This window comes from Fopius arisanus, unplaced genomic scaffold (assembly GCF_000806365.1).
Source record: "Fopius arisanus strain USDA-PBARC FA_bdor unplaced genomic scaffold, ASM80636v1 scaffold00064, whole genome shotgun sequence".
Taxonomy (NCBI): Eukaryota; Metazoa; Arthropoda; class Insecta; order Hymenoptera; family Braconidae; genus Fopius; species Fopius arisanus.
Window position 1 is genome coordinate 641,283 of NW_011887803.1, and position 16,123 is coordinate 657,405.

At 40.6% G+C, this 16,123-nt stretch overlaps 2 protein-coding genes across 2 annotated transcripts; one reads left to right on the forward strand and one right to left on the reverse strand.

Annotated features, from left to right (window-relative positions):
- Positions 1–6,743: 6,743 nt before the first annotated feature.
- On the forward strand, positions 6,744–13,299 carry LOC105269088 (sn1-specific diacylglycerol lipase beta). The gene is made up of 9 exons (XM_011309081.1): positions 6,744–6,842; positions 7,232–7,665; positions 9,550–9,652; positions 9,908–10,120; positions 10,659–10,981; positions 11,328–11,471; positions 11,608–11,897; positions 12,086–12,463; positions 12,551–13,299. The coding sequence occupies exons 3-9, from the start codon at positions 9,558–9,560 to the stop codon at positions 13,109–13,111; spliced, it is 2,004 nt and encodes a 667-aa protein (XP_011307383.1). The 5' UTR covers positions 6,744–6,842; positions 7,232–7,665; positions 9,550–9,557; the 3' UTR covers positions 13,112–13,299.
- A 14-nt stretch (positions 13,300–13,313) lies between these two features.
- Positions 13,314–16,036, reverse strand: Tif-IA (RNA polymerase I-specific transcription initiation factor RRN3 homolog Tif-IA). Its single transcript, XM_011309086.1, has 2 exons — positions 15,596–16,036; positions 13,314–15,383 (listed from the first exon to the last, which is right to left on the reverse strand). Exon 2 carries the CDS (start codon positions 15,381–15,383, stop codon positions 13,599–13,601), a length of 1,785 nt encoding a protein of 594 aa, XP_011307388.1. The 5' UTR covers positions 15,596–16,036; the 3' UTR covers positions 13,314–13,598.
- Between the last annotated feature and the right edge of the window lie 87 nt (positions 16,037–16,123).

A 16,123-nucleotide genomic window follows, 5' to 3' on the forward strand; every position in this document is an offset into this window, starting at 1 on the left:
ACCCACTCCGGGAGGTTTTGCTTGGCCGGCAATCGATACATGCACACGAATAGGGCCCCACAAGAGCCGCTCCCGATCGCACACACACACACACATATACATATACCCATGCAAACGTTGTATTTCAGTATATAAACGGACACTTGGCCGCGTGACACGCACGAATGATGGGGGGGCATGGGGGGGCAGGGGGAGAGAGGGGGCACGAAGATGGCGATGGGCAAGAGGCATGCGGAAGAGATGCGGGGTGCGCTTGCATACATACTACAATTCCACCCCCTTTCCCTCCCCCTACCCACCATTCATCCCGGGGGTTGGGTATAAGACAAAGCCGTCCAGAAACACACACAAATACGTGTACATAAAGGACCCCTTTACTTACGTAAGACGAAGCTCTCTCCTTGGACGATGGCCCCTCCATCCCTTCATCAGAGAGCGAGAGAGAAAGGGTGGAAGGGAGACGGAGTGATTTTACTTCGCTCCCCCCCGGCCCCTCTTCTGTCGCCCTTTTCCATCCAGGAGTTAGTCAATCCCTCTCTCTTCCTCGTTGTGCCCAAGCGTTTCTAATTTGCATTCCCCTCCGCTTTCTCACCACCCCCTCATCGCCCCCTGAAAACCACCCAACCACCCACTCACTACCGCCAGCCGTCCTTCTTCGTTCTTCTACCCCGTTGTCCGTCTTTACCCGACGAGCTTTCATACACCAACTTGAATCAGTGTATTTATGGCGACATGAGGTGGACTGGGGACTGATTTTTGGGAATTTTTTTTGGAGGTTAGGATTGGTCGGCGTGGGGAGGGGGCATGGGCCGGGTAATGGTGGATTTTGAGGATTTATGTTTTGGGGGGGTGTGAGGGCACTTTTCGAGGGTGGGGTATGCGTGTGTTAAGGGCAAAATTATGATCATAACCTCAAATTTGATGAGCGTAGGTATTCGAGAGGATTTGGTCCTTTGAATACTGAAGAATTATTAATTCAACTGGTGATGGTGTGGAGCGAGTTGAGATGGTATTAGATGTTGATGTTTATCCCAAAAAAAATCATCGTAAATAATGCACTTAACGGGCTCTCGAAGGAAAAATATTCCGCCTCCAATTAATCCTGAGAATCCACTCCTAACCTCAAAATTCTCCATCCCTCCATAAGAGCTCGCGTCACCCACCCCTCAGCCACATTCCAACCCCTTAAAATCCAACTTTTTACGAGATTTGACGCATATATGACACCCCTAATGTATTCAAAAAATCAAAAAAAAAAAAAACCCCACCGTAAAAAAAGAAAACGTCTCCAGCGTTGGTGGTGGTATGGGGTTGCTTTAAAAATGCTGGAGGGCGCGTGAATAATTCAGAGGGGTGCGTAAGAGATCCCGTAAGAAGCTCGAACCCAACGAGTGATCCGAGGGCGGAGGGTGGGAGTGAGACGAAGGGAAAAGAAAGGGGAAGGGGGATGGAAAAAAAGGAGAATAGCTTGGAAGATGGCAGTAAGGGTTACGAGCATCACTCATCAGTGTGGCGGCCATATTGCCACGTACCCCACTGGCTAAAGGAGCGAGTGAGTAAGAGAGAGAGAGAGAGAGTAAGACGGGCGCGAGCCCTGATAATTCTTCCCCGAGACCCTCTTCCTTCCACCCTTAATTTTTTTTTCTTCCCGCGCATTTCTCTTCTTTTTTTTTCCCCAACCCATCAAACCCTCTCTGGCGCCCTCTACCCCCCACCACAACTTGGTCTACCATCTCCACGTCGTTTTTAAGGCTGTGTCTTAGTCTCGACGCTTTTCTTCTCCTTTTCTCCCTTCTTACAACTACCCACCACCCCCTTCTTGCACTACCCACCCATTCCCCATCCATCCGCCACCCTGGTCTGCCCTCTTATTTGAAAAACCCCTCAGCGTGTGGCGATGCCCGGGCGCTGCTTAATGAGAACCCATCCTCCCAACTCCTCGCCATCTTTCTTTTTCAACTCTGCGGAGAAAGAGGCCATCTCCTTCGTTTCTCCTTGTGCTCCTGACTACGGCGTCCCTGTCTCTCTTACTCAGGGTGCTGGTTCTCTCTTACTCAGATCAACTAACGAACACCTAGGAGCGGAATGAGTTCCCCTCCACTGGGTGGTGGGTGGTATGGGGGGGAGGGGGGAGTATATGACCGCAAGGCCTGTCGGTAAGACACACGTGAGACGCTCGGACACTTATGTCTCTTCGTTATCGATTGCGCACGGATTTTTTTTTTTACGCGGGCAGATTAATTAGCGATGGCGCGGTGCGGCGGGGAAACGGGGTAGTAATATTTTTTTTTCACTCGATAACGTAGCAATTATGACTGTGAATTAATTTTTTTATTATATCCAACACGTTGAAATTTTTATTTTCACACAAAAAAATTATTTTTATTTCGTCCAATATGATACATCACTCCTTAAAGGGAAGAATTAAAATATTCTGAAATGAAAAGGAAATTTCTCAAAAGAATGTCCATGTTATTTATTTTTAATAAAATATTTAATTAATCACCCCCGTATTTAAATTTGGTTACGAGTAATTCCAGTTTCGATAAATATTCACCCCTGAATTGCGTGAAACCTCGATTACGTCCGTAATTATGACGAATGTTTTTCCTTGTATGAGCCACACACTCTGATATGTAGATTATTTTTGGAACAAAAAGCCCTATCGTAGATGACTATCGATTCCCCCACACCACGTCTTCGATATATCTCATTGTCTTCTCGCATACGCTGTGTATCACACACGCGAGAAACATTGAAAAGGGGGTGTACCCTCTCACCCCGATTTCACCCCCCCCTCATCGTCCTTACCCGACAAAATCGTCGTGTTGCACGACAGACCATATCGTTGTGCCATGCCCCGTTAATTAATCTCTGCTATGTCCCTTTCCACCTCTCAACCCACCCACCCTCGCCCTCTCTTCACCCACCACCCCCTCTTGTTACCTTTCGACTACTAAAAACCCATGGGCAATCGATACCAAGACACTAGATACAAATAAACTCGTCTACCCCGAAAATTTCTATTTTATCTAGTCAAAATACAAATTTACTGTCAATTCAAAATGTCACAATTTTTTTTTGGCCGTAATATTTTTTTTTACAATTTTGAGGAGATATAAAAAAATCGTGAATGTGTGAGAGAAAAAATTTGAAGAATAATTTCGTGTTAATTCGAAATGTGACAATTTTTTTTTGGTCGTCATATTTTTTTTTACAATTTTGAGGAGATATAAAAAAATCGTGAATGTGAGAGAAAAAATTTTGTGAAGTTTGAGGAAATATTTGAGATAGAATGGGTAATTGGGGTGGAATGGGGTAGAAAAAATCGAAGATATTGTGATAAATATTTTTAGAGGGTTGAAGTTAGTTTCGGATGCATGTGAAATGAGTGGATGGATAGAAGGTGAATATTCGATTGCCACTATGATCACCCCATTCCGATGCATCCTCGATTTACCATAGACCATGTAAATGCAAATCATTTTCTCCACCAAGTCCACACAGTTTCCGAGCTATTATGTAGCTGTGGGGAAGTTGGAGGGTTGAAGAAAATTGCAAGTTTCAGAGGGGTAAAATCTGAGATTTTGTTTATAATTTTTTCTACCCCAAAATGATTCTCAAGTGGTGCACTTGAACTTCAAGAATTAATTACACCAATCTCAAATCTCCCTATCACTGATCAATAATTACAAAGATAATAATTAATTACCTAATAATAATAATCACCAATATTCACTGACTAAATTATTCGCGCGTAATTTAATCGTCTCAAATATTAATAATAATTGCACAATAAATTATATACGTTAATTGATATGTTAATCACACTTCGCGTTAATTAAAATTAATAAAAAATATATGTAAAATTACCAGTGTATTAATTTCCACGATAACCAAAAACGAAAGCCTCCCCCGAAAACATCAATTCCCGCTAACCCATATGCCCGAGCCCCACCCCCAATTAAAATTAATTAAAATATATCTGAAATGCTTCTCTCGAAATTCACAGTTTCTTTTTGCCCTGCGGGTTTTATGGCGTGTAGAAGATTATTCCCAAGCACCCCCTCACTCCCCCCCCCAGTCGCCGTCTCATCTTCAGGAGTATCCGTTCCCCTTGCCCTCTCCCATCCCCTCACCACCCGCCACCCCTTTTGCTTACCCCATTGGACGACGAGATAAGAGAGATCTGCATTGAGGAGTCGTTGGAGTAAGACAGTGAATAAGAAGTGGAAGAAGAATAAGAAGAAGGTAGAGAAGAATGAGAGAGGTATTTTGAATTTTACGCGGGAAGGAAAAAGATGCGACGATCGGGTGGCAGGGGATGGGGATCTAGGGGTTATAGGGGTGAGAGGGGGCTGAAGGGGGTGGTTGGTCTCGGATCTCGTGGGTCGTTATTTTTGTGCCTGCCTCGTCTTTAATTTCTCCCCTCCTTCTTTACTCAAAGCTCATGCCAAGGGATAGGGAGTGAGAGGGGGCTCAGCCCCCCCTCCTGCCACCCCCTAACCCCTCGTACTCGCGGAGCTTTAGCCCTCCGCAGTCTTTCGTTTTATTCCTGGTTACTTTTTATCTCAGTCCCACTCGTATCATTTTCCATGGATTTTCTCTCTTTCGGGTTATGGCGCGGTGGAGGGGGCGGTGGGAGGGGGGGCCAGGATAGGGGAAATCCTGGGGTCTGTCTCACTCGGTCGGTTGTCTTAGTTCGTATGCATATCTCAGTGCCTCCACATATTGATTCAGGGGCGTCATTACGCGTCTTAGGGGATGGGGGGTTTATTAAGGATTTCTTTTTTTCATTATTGGAAAAAAAATTTTTTTTTTTTTCACTACCATTTGTTCTCGGGATGATTGGAATTTTCGGGATGGGGTTGAGCGTAATTCCGGTAATTGAGGGTGGGAAAGGGTTTTACGTTTTAATTATTTAATTGAATTTATTGATTTATTTGGATTAATTAGGATTTATTAGGATTAATTTTTGAGATTTTTTGGAGTTGAGGAATTTTTAAAAAATTGGATTGTTGGAGTACGGGTGATTATCGATCATTGAGGCTCGATCAATTTTTATCGATTCCGGATATTGAATTTGTATTGATGAAATATTATTTTTACTTTGTTTATTTTTCAGAGTTTAAAGTGAGTGAATATTAATTATTATTTTTTTGGGGATGATTTGAATAAAAAAGAAAAAGAGTTTAAATAACACTATGTCGTCATCTGGGGATGAAATCATAGAGTAATTTTTATACGTACTCCATTGGCAATTTACCGACTGATGGAAATTACCGATCAATTTTTATCTTTATCGGTAAATAATACCCGGCGATTTAAGAATGAAAAGTTATCGGCTGCGGAAAAAAAGGATTATCAATTATCGGTAATAATTCCCAAACAGGAAAAAATTTCTTACGTGCAAAAATTAAATGACCAATGAAAAAAATGTAATTACCGAGTACCTCCTCACATTTTCTGTGACCCTTTTAAAAAACTCCAATTTACTCAAATTTCTACCAGGATAACAGGAGAATTGAAGATCTTCCATAATTAAACGCGACGAAATTCAAATAAAAATTTCCACTACACGATAAATTTTCAAAAAGGCGCATATCCCTTTCCTCTTGGAAGACTTCTATGCACGGAGGAATTCTTCTTACTTGCAAAAAAAAAATCCATGTGCGTAGAACGACCTTAAATAAACCATCTTGATCGACCTCTTTCTTCCCAAGGCTTGCAAAAAAGGTTATCCAGTACAAAATTTATTCAGAATCAATTAAAATCTATCGAGTCGGTGATTCTATCCGAGAAAACACGCGAATAATTCCTGGATCTTCCGATCAGTTAAGAGTCCGATGAAAAACAATAATTAATTCCGATTTATTCACGTGCATCTGAAATTTCAGCGAAATCGGTCGAGTCATCGGGACTCCTTAATGACATATTTAATCAGTTGTTAATTTTAAATTCATCTCAATCGTGGATTATTGAATATTTGAATCAATAAAAAATAGTCACATCCATTCATTCCTCTAATTGATTAATTAATTAATTATTCATTCAATAACTGGTTTCAAACTAGATCTTGGTTAACGTGGAGCGACACACGATGACGTTTATTCTTATTTCCATTTTCTTCTGCACCGATTCATTTTTTTAAATCAATCACTGGCATAATTCAGTGAATAATCACTAATATTTCATAACAAAATAGATTTTTAATTGAAAATAAAGAATTTACTGTCGATGTGAATGCAGTGAAAAGTTGGCAAATTTTTTTCTCGACTGACACACGATAATTTCAGGAATTCATGACACATTTAATTTTCTTTTACCCTAAATTTATTATAAATCCATTAAAATATTAAATCAGGAAAAAAACTGATTGTTAGAAAAATGAAAAAACATGCGATTCGTGAATTGAAATATTTTTAAACATTCATAAGATGGGAGAATGTGATATTCTGGCATTTTACAATGGAAGAATAATTTTGCGGGATGACGGTGGGTCCGGTTTTTCCAGGTGAAAAAGGAATGCAACGAAAATGATGAAGTGAGTGTTTGGAGCGAGTGGACAAGGTGAACAGGTTCTGCTGATAGGGATCAGTGGGAATATGAGACACCGACTCCAGAGCCCATACGAAAAATGAGAATGCAATTTTCGATTGACCCGGTGGGGATTTTTGCCTTGTTACTGGGATTGTGATGAGGTTGGAGGGGACTAGAGGAATATCCCGTTCACTCGAAGGCACTCAGGTACCGGTCACCAAAGAAAATCGCCTCTCTCTCCAGTTCACTTTGTCCTGTCGACGCATTTGCATCGACAACACTCCCATTTCTCACCGATAAGTGTAAATATTCCTCATTCTATTATCCAAAATATACATCAATAATACAATTTTAAACTATCACCATAAACCATTTTGTTCCGATAAAAAATAAAACTTCAATTTTAATCTTAATGTACCTGAAAAAAGTATTTAAAAAATTTATTCAATAACAAAAATTCCAATTTCGTTGTTTCACATTCGTAACGAGAAACGTCCGATAATCACCAGATAATTAATAACAAAAGCATTAACAATCGGCATTTATATTTATCCAGTACTCCCTGTCTTAATCAATTTTTTACAGCTTCCACCTGCGGAAATAAAATAACAAAATAAAAAAACATTATATTAACTGACTAATACCGAAAAAAATTATTTCTTCGGATCAATTTGATTTTTTGTTTTTCCAGAGAGTGAAGGCTCGCTGGAAATCCCCAAAATAATGTGAAGTGTTGGAAGATTCTCTTGAAAAGTGGGAGATTCTCTTGAAAAAAACAATTTCATGCGGAAGAAAAAAAATGTATAATACAGAGATTGCATAAATTCTGTTACTTCCGGTAATTATCACGCCCCGATGGTGATAGCGATGAAAAACCGGCTGAGTGTAACGGATCATTTCAATAACAGTGGGCGCGAGTTCCTCTGAATTCCACTCATTATTTATCTATTTTTATTCCAATTGTTGGCGGAAAGAAATAATATATCCTCGAGTGGTTTCCCGGGTTGTGTCTTACCGTGATAACAAGTGATACCAAGTGCTTGGGATTGAGTCGTGATGAGAAATCCAGTGTGACACTCCAGGAAATCATGTGAAGAGACATTTAAAAGGAATTCATTTATTTTAGTGAGTTTTTTTTATTTTTACATCAATTTTATCTGTGGAAAAATTGCAGAAAAATCATTACCCCAACAATTAAATTCACAAGTACCACAAAAATCAATTATTCCGAGATTTCAAGGAATTACTCGGATTACTACGGAAACCGTTTCCAAAAAATTACTCAATTTTAATTAAAAATTAATTTTTCAATTATTCAGAGAGTTCCAATAAATTTTTATACTTTTATATTTTTTATTGGGGGATGGAATAATCAACACTGACAATATTTTTTAATTCAATTTAAAATGACTTCATAAATAACCAATGACTGTAATTAATTTGTAATATAATGAATTTATGACAGAATATTTAAATATTGACGTCAATAACTCTCAGTTCTTCATGTAATAAATTTCGAGTTTGAAACCATAAATCACGATGTGAAAATTGATAAATAAAGACATGAGAGAAGAAACGATCAAATGTTTGACGCAAACGCTGGGTAAAAAGGATTTTTTTCAGACCCATGTCTTTGTCGTCAGGTGAAGAAAAAAAATTCATTAAATTATCGTATGACACTCCACTATTTGCCACCATTTACCGTCAATTACCACAAATTTCCATAAAATACGCAATCCTTCTGATTCCACGAAGACGTTCATTGATACCAAGCCGCAATAAACAATTCCAATAAAATCCAAACATGAGCTTCAAATAATTGTAATGAAACATTAACCCCACCCCCATTTATTGCCATTGAATAATCAAAAAATCATGCAAAAAAAAAAAATAATCGGGTTAAATGACGCAATTGCGAGATGATGACGCGTCTCTTGCGACTTTCTATCGGACTTTCTCTCGTGATACCACTGGAGATCAGTGAATCTAGGGAGTCCGGTTTCTCAATGATATCTTCATGACCCAAAAAATGACACCTGAGATAACACGAGAATTGAATGATTCCAGCGTAAAACATCCCGATGACGTGGAATTCCCACTCTTTTCATGGCCAACTAAAGACCTTGAAATATTCGGTTAGATCATTGACATTGTTAGACATAAAAAAAAAAATCCAAGAACCAATAGCACGACATTTACACCTTCATACCTTCACACTTTGAATGAACGGACATAAAAAAATTTTAAATTAACTAGACACTATAGATTCAAAATTCAAAAAATTCCTGCTCCATAATTTTTACTCAAGGTAAAATTGTTTAACAACCTGAGAATGTACGGACAAGTGAAAAAAATAGTTAAGTACTCCTCGATGCGATAATGAGTCTTATGATAATTATCGAATGCGCAATAAATATTGTAGCACATCACAGAATTACTCGTTTAATCATGTTTTCATCGGAATTACGAGTTCCTTTCGTAATTACACGAGCTGTAAGTCATCATTGATCGTTAAGTAGAAACTTGGATTATTTATTATCATACAAGGGTTTATGCTGACGCGCATGAATAATCATGAGGTTTCAAGATTTTGTTTCGCCATGGGAACGACTGCTCACGGAATTCTGTGTATTTTTATTTCGCTTTATTCCTGGGGATTTTATTTGTCGGATTTTCAGTTTGACTCATGCTATACATTTTTCCCAATAAATACCCTCAAGACATCCTCAATTATTTATCATAAAATGCCCATTTAAATTCTCTCCTCAAACCGATTATTTCAGTACTAGTATAATTTTTTTATTGTTACCTACTGAATTCACGTGATGAATAAAATTATTAAAATACATGCCCACACAAAAATAGACATATGTATTATTTGTTTTTAATTAAAGAAAATGAATTAACTATTTCTAACAAAGGGACACCTGATTTTTAATGATAATTGATAACTTTATCGCAAAGATTTATCATTTATAAAATTTTTAAAATTTTTAAATCGTTTTTTAGTTTAAAAAATGCCGGCAATACAATTATTTGGACGCAAATGGCTAGCGGCTACTGACGACCTAGTGTACCCAGGACTCTTCGAGATATTCATCAGAGTCGTCTGGTAATTAATTGTTCATTTCACTGAATCATGACAATAAAATAAATTATAAGTAATCACCTGCTTTTGCTCATCACATTTACATTTTACTCAGTCACTCGATAAGTTGTAGAGTTTTTAATTTATTCATCGCGGGTCATACGCTCATGATTTTTAGTGAACATTAGAGAATAAGTAGTTGAATAATTACGTAGTAACGGAGAGGAATTACAAATTACATTCCCGTATAAATATATTTATCCATTTTTTTTTCGACAGGTTTGTTCTCCTCGGCATTGCCTGCATGCGTTATTACGCCGAGACCTGGAAATGCAAAACCGGTGGCGAATTAGTCCGAGTATTTTTAGTTGGAGAACTTGTGATCCTAGGAATTGCCACCATCCTGGTCTTCATGATCGTCAATCACAGTGCGAGGGGTTCTATTGTTGACACCTACGCCAGAAGGCTAGTCGAGCCGCTCTTGACAGTGAAGTAATTCATTTTAAATTCACGTCATCACCATTGAAAATTTCAAATTCTAACCATCGCCCGCCAAAATCAATAGAAAGCCCCACATAAACACCTCAGGAATAATACCGTGCAGCATGATCATGCGGTATCGCATAATAAACATGAAAATATCGCGGTACTAATAATGAATAATTGGCATCATCATGCCGGAGTACGTGTGACTATTTCTCAGAAAAACCTCGTAACATTAATAATCAATAATTAACGTCATCATCTCGCAATTGGTGTGAATAATCTCTCGAAATATCACACAAGTTCAAGCTGAATACCGTGAAGATCCCGAGGAAATATCGAGTAGCTGCACTACGAGAGAGCATTAATGATAATATCAAAACACGTCCACCTATTTCTCAGAACACCAGCAATAATCTATAATAAATAATCACCTGAGATCAATCTCACATAATTAAAAATTCAACTGACATGGTGACCGACATTTCAAGAAATCATTAAAATAATTTGAGATATATCATTTTTTTCTTCGTCACGTTTCACTCAGAATTCTCCTGCTGGTCCCGGAGATGATCTGGAATGTCCTGGGTACTCTCTGGATTCTCACTGATCACGTGCAATGCACTAATGAACATTTCACAATTACGACGATTGAGGCCCTCGTATTCTTCGATTGGGTGCTGATCGGTCTAGCAATTCTGGGTCTTGCATTCGTATTTGATCCCCTGGGATCATTATCGCGCTCTGATAAGGACCTCGAGGACTCGATCGAGCATGGAAAAGTCTCCAGGATATGGCTGAGAAGATTCAAGCTGTTCTGGTGGATGAGGCGGGACGAGAGCGCCAATGAAACATTTCAACATGTTGCTGGTGAGACATAGGTACATCCACATTAATTACAGATGAAACGACGAAATTTAATGGCAAGATCTATTTACCATAAAATAATTATCCTCTAAAACCAATTTCGTCCACAACAACGGAATTAATCAATAATTCATAAATTTAATTTCAAACAAATGATCGGATTGAATTATTTCCATCGGTACAAATAATCCGATTAATTGTCTTATCACTGCAATTGCATTTATCAAAGAGAATAATAAAATAAATACGTAACAAAAAACACAGAAAGCCTCAGTAAATGGAATAATTGAAAAGGATAGAGCACCTGCAAGTTAATGACCTCACATTTTTCCTCCAATAATTTCTCCAGGATTATTGAGCGCTCTGTTCAGAGGAACTGATTTAGTTCCCTCGGATGTCATGGCTGGTTGCGTACTGCTGCGTGTTAGACAAAAAAGGGAAACACTCGAGTTACGACGGCTGAATATCCTGGAGCGTCCGGAATATACCGCAGGTATGTGGAATGAGAAAACCCCCAGAAGATGACCTCATTCACCATGACCCCATCTTCAGGATTCAAGCATTCACTGGAAACGGGTGAAACGGTTAACAATTCATTTTATTTTATCCTCCAATTGTTTTTCTTTCAGATGCCAAAACGTTATTCTCTAACGAGCCAGGATGGATGTCCTTGGAATGGGCCCATCACTATATCAAATTGTCGATAGCTTCGTACAGTTGGCTGTTCGTCATGTACCAACACTTTTTCACTGGCTGTTGCAAGTTAATCCCCAATATGACCTGTTGCGCGTGTTTTCGTCGACAGCGCAATGTCCTGGATGATAATTGTTGTTTATGCAGTTTAGCTGGGGTAAAGCAACTGTCAAAGCTCTCGGAGGAGGATATTTTATTCGCGTCCTTCAGGAATCACCTCTGCGAGGTAAGAAACCGAGTTCAATGCTCTTGTTAACGATATTTGGTAGTCGGGGGAACCCCGGTATTACTCAGGCGATAAAAAAGACCCGATGGATGCTGCGCAGTCGATCAGAGCGCAGGGAAGACATGCGCAGTCATGTGCACTTTGAATGGTACATCTGAAGCCTTCAACGAATGACGGAATTTTTTCAGATTCCATTCTGCGTGATAGCGGATCATAAAGCGGCCAGTATAGCGGTTGTGATAAGGGGCTCGTTATCCCTGAGGGATTTGATTACAGACATTGCTGCGGCCTCGGCGTCCTTCGAGCCTCCAGGATTGCCGAAGGGCAGTATGGCCCACCGTGGCATGATAATTGGGGCAAAAGTCCTTCTCAAACAGCTCAACCAGTACAAAGTCCTCGAGAAGGCCTTCGAGGCGTATCCCCATTATTCCCTGACGCTCACCGGGCACAGCCTAGGGGCAGGTCTCGCAGTACTTCTGGCCCTCCTCATCCGTCCTCGCTATCCCAATTTACGTGTCTATGCATTCGCCACACCAGCTGGACTCCTCAGTAGAGAAGCTGCAAAGGTATCTGAATTTTTTTTTTTAATTTATATCATCCCAAAATTGTCTGGATCAAATCAATAAATCAATCAATGCCTCGATAATTTCAAGGTCACCGAAGACTTTGTCTTCACAATTGGTCTGGGTGATGATTTGGTGATGCGACTCAGTGTCGACAGCATCGAGAACTTTCGAACGGGTCTCCTGATAATTCTGCAGGCGTGCAAGCTACCGAAATACCGTGTAGTCCTCAATGGGTTCGGATACGCCCTCTTCGGGGTACCAGAGCGCGATCTGAACAGAACATGGAGAAATGGCAACACCATCAACTCAATCCCAGGACACTTGCCACTCCTGGCTGATGGTGTGGGCAATCGCCAGGGAGAGACACTCATACTCGAGCACGATGTCACCAGGAGGCGGTACTCCCAGGTGAGGCTCTACAACGCCGGGAGAATCCTTCATTTGGCAAGATGCAAATTCGATGACAAGGTGGATGGAAAGAGGAGTGAGAGAAGATTCGAGATGAGGTGGGCGCAGCCCGAGGAGTTCATGGAGCTCTCGGTGATGCCTCGAATGCTCCTTGATCACCTCCCGGAGAATTTGGAGGTTGCCCTCCGGAGTCTCATCAGACAGCAGGAGGATGTACCGATACACATCGGGGACTCATGATATCGAATATCTCACGTATAAAAAATACGATACCTACACGCCTCAGACGATCTTGATTAATCAAATAAAAAATTTAGGTGCTTATTTAGTATTTATGACTAATCTCGTGCTCGATGGCTACTCATTCGATGATTACTCATAATTTTGTACATTCCAATGGATAAACTTAAATAAATGAATCAATTTTATATTAATGAAAGAAAAATTCATTTATTCATGACAATCGGTATTAAATACTCTACATTCATATATCCGTAATAAATATGCAATACTCTTCATTAATTGCACTCACGAATATCGGCAATGATCTCTAGAATAATTGTCATAATTGCAGTTACTGCCGAAAAATAATTGATGACTCGCCAATTATTAATTTCCTCACCACTCCAATGAGATTTTTCTCATTCTTATCCCCTGGGAACAATTAATCCTGAAAATTAATTACGCAACGAGATCGATCAAACCGATTGATCGCAATCTGCCATCCTCAGTGGTGAATAAATCCTGGGGATGTGCTGTACGAAAATTTGTCCAGATGATTCTTGGTATCACTGTGAGAAAATGACACATCCATGAAATCGTCCTCGTCATTCTCCTCCTCCAGTTTCTCCAGCTTCTCCTCAGCATCGAGATTGAGAGTGCCCCGGTACTGCAGGTAAATCGGACTTATTCTGCTTGAGCTGTTGGGTAAAACGTACGGATCAAAAGGAAAAAAAGTGTCTAACCACGCGGTGAGACGATTAGACGTCTCAACAACTGGAAGATTCGACCTGGCATTGTGCTCCATGACAGTATAACAATAGGCAAGCTGATAGGTCCTCGTGACAGCTGCAAAATGTTGTACAACAACAGGTACACACATCCTGAGGGGATTGAGTTTACACGTGACCATTTTAGTGAGATTGAGACTCTGGAGGAACAGCAGATTTTTCTTGACATCCACTAGGTCCTTGTGCCTAAAGGCAATCACATAAAATAACGCCTGACAAATAGCATAGAAGACCGTGTGAATTCTTACATCACTGTTAGCACATTCTAGACTGTCCTGAGTTGATATGTAACTGTGAATCCACGTTGACATCTCCTCGATGACCCTCGTGATGAGACTGATAGGGACAAAACTACCCCTAGCCACTAAACTAGCCAAATAGCACACAGCGGATTGTCTCAGCACTGGTGCAACATTAGGACTGCTGACTCTTCCCCACAGCCAGTTGACGAATGCCTCCACAATGGATCTCTTGAAGCTGCACAAGTAGAACCAAATGAACTGCACGTGGTGGCTGGCATACGTGGGGAGAATATTTTTCTCAAACACATCGAGAAGATGAAAATAAATACCCTTGACTCCCTCAGGATCTAGGACACCTCCAGGATAACACGTCTCCTCGACAAATTTCAAAATCATTCCCATGCACACGTCCAGGGTGTGACCTATCGGGTGGACCTCCTCTTTTCTCGATTTTTCAATTCCTGCCTCGTCGATCTTAAACACCTCCTCGTCCTCGTCGTTCTCATCGTTGTACTCTTCGATCTCTGATCGTGGGGCGTTCACGTCGATCACCAGGAGGCGGTTGATTATCAGGGAGAGAATTTCACCTCGTAAGTCAGGGGCGTAGGAGATTATGTGGAGGAGAGAGTGAATGTACACTTCGTGGTTGTGGGTTGGGGCCTTGAAGAAGGGGAATCGTGTGGTGAGGGACTGCAGGAGAAGATTTGAAGACATTGGCACGATTTTCAGGATTTTTGATAGGACATTGTGGAGGTGAGTCAGACGTGTTGAGTCCTCTGGCGAGGGGATGCTGTTCTCCCAGGGGGTGGCTTGGAGGCGAGAGGTGGAACGTTCCAACGGTTTGAACTCGGTGACGAGCCTCTCGATGACAATTTTGCAGTGATAAATGTGAACGCACACGAGATCCTCCAAGAAGGATTTGTATGCCTCAGCGGCTTCCTCACACCTGGTGGTCCAGGAGATATTGAGGATAACCTCCACCAGGAGCTTGTGATTCGGTCCCAAGAAAGAAATACACTGACGAATCTCATTTAATAGATCAATCAAATCGTTATCACCTATGTCAGCATCTCGGATCATGCAGATGAGGGCATCGTAGCTCTTTCTGTCCGCACCGGTCTCGTAATTCACGAGAGTCTTCTTCAGGTCCTTGGGGGGAACGAAAACTACTCTGGACCATTTTTCTCGTTGTTTTGCGCGGTGGCCGGAAGTCGTCAGGATCGACGAGAGGCTGGTGGAACGAGTGGAGACCACAGACATCTAGAAAGAGGGAATGAATTTTTATGTATGAAACTCTCCAAGAACCTGAGGAAATACGACTTGAAAATAATCTCGGTGATTGCTTTCTTTCTTTTTGTAAGGGTGAGAATAACTTCGAAGCTGAGATTTTTCGAGAGTTTTTCGGAGTTTGAAATCTGTCACATGGGAAAAATTAGGTTAACGGTTCCTGAATATCAAAAAATGATAATTACCCTGGATAATTGATGATCAGCCTTCAATTACGTAAATCTGCAGGTATTTCGAAATGTGTATAGACCGGAATTATTAGAACCCCAACTTTATTCGCTGATTAATCGCTCTCTTTAAAGTCTGGCGAACTGCACCACATTCTCGATACTTCAATCAAACACTTGCATCACAACCTGAAACTTCACGAAATGACCGGTAACTCAGTACCGACAGCATAAAATCGATCATCTGAATCAAAATGTTAAAAATTCGGGAATTCAACGGGAGATGTCGCTCATTCGGAATTCAAAAAATTTCCCGTCTTTTCCGGCCCTCCCGAACCACGTGGGTGTCCTCTCAATCTAACCAAAAAAAAAATCCCCTCTCAAAAATTAAAAAGAAAGACTCAAAACCCCCGGTTTCCGCAAAACCTGAAACCCGAAATTGATGAATCGCCGGACACTCAAGAGAAAATCAATAAACAATTTTTAAAAATTAAACGTCACATGCTTCCCACTCCCAGAGGGATCCCCATCGGCCCCTCGGGATCG

Excerpts from the sequence above, each read along its gene's own strand:
- LOC105269088 (XM_011309081.1), top strand. The coding sequence starts at position 9,558 with ATGCCGGCAATACAATTATTTGGACGCAAATGGCTAGCGGCTACTGAC. Across the intron at positions 9,653-9,907 it reads ATATTCATCAGAGTCGTCTG|GTTTGTTCTCCTCGGCATTG; the intron begins GTAATTAATTGT and ends TTTTTTCGACAG. Across the intron at positions 10,982-11,327 it reads AACATTTCAACATGTTGCTG|GATTATTGAGCGCTCTGTTC; the intron begins GTGAGACATAGG and ends TAATTTCTCCAG.
- Tif-IA (XM_011309086.1), bottom strand. The coding sequence starts at position 15,383 with ATGTCTGTGGTCTCCACTCGTTCCACCAGCCTCTCGTCGATCCTGACG.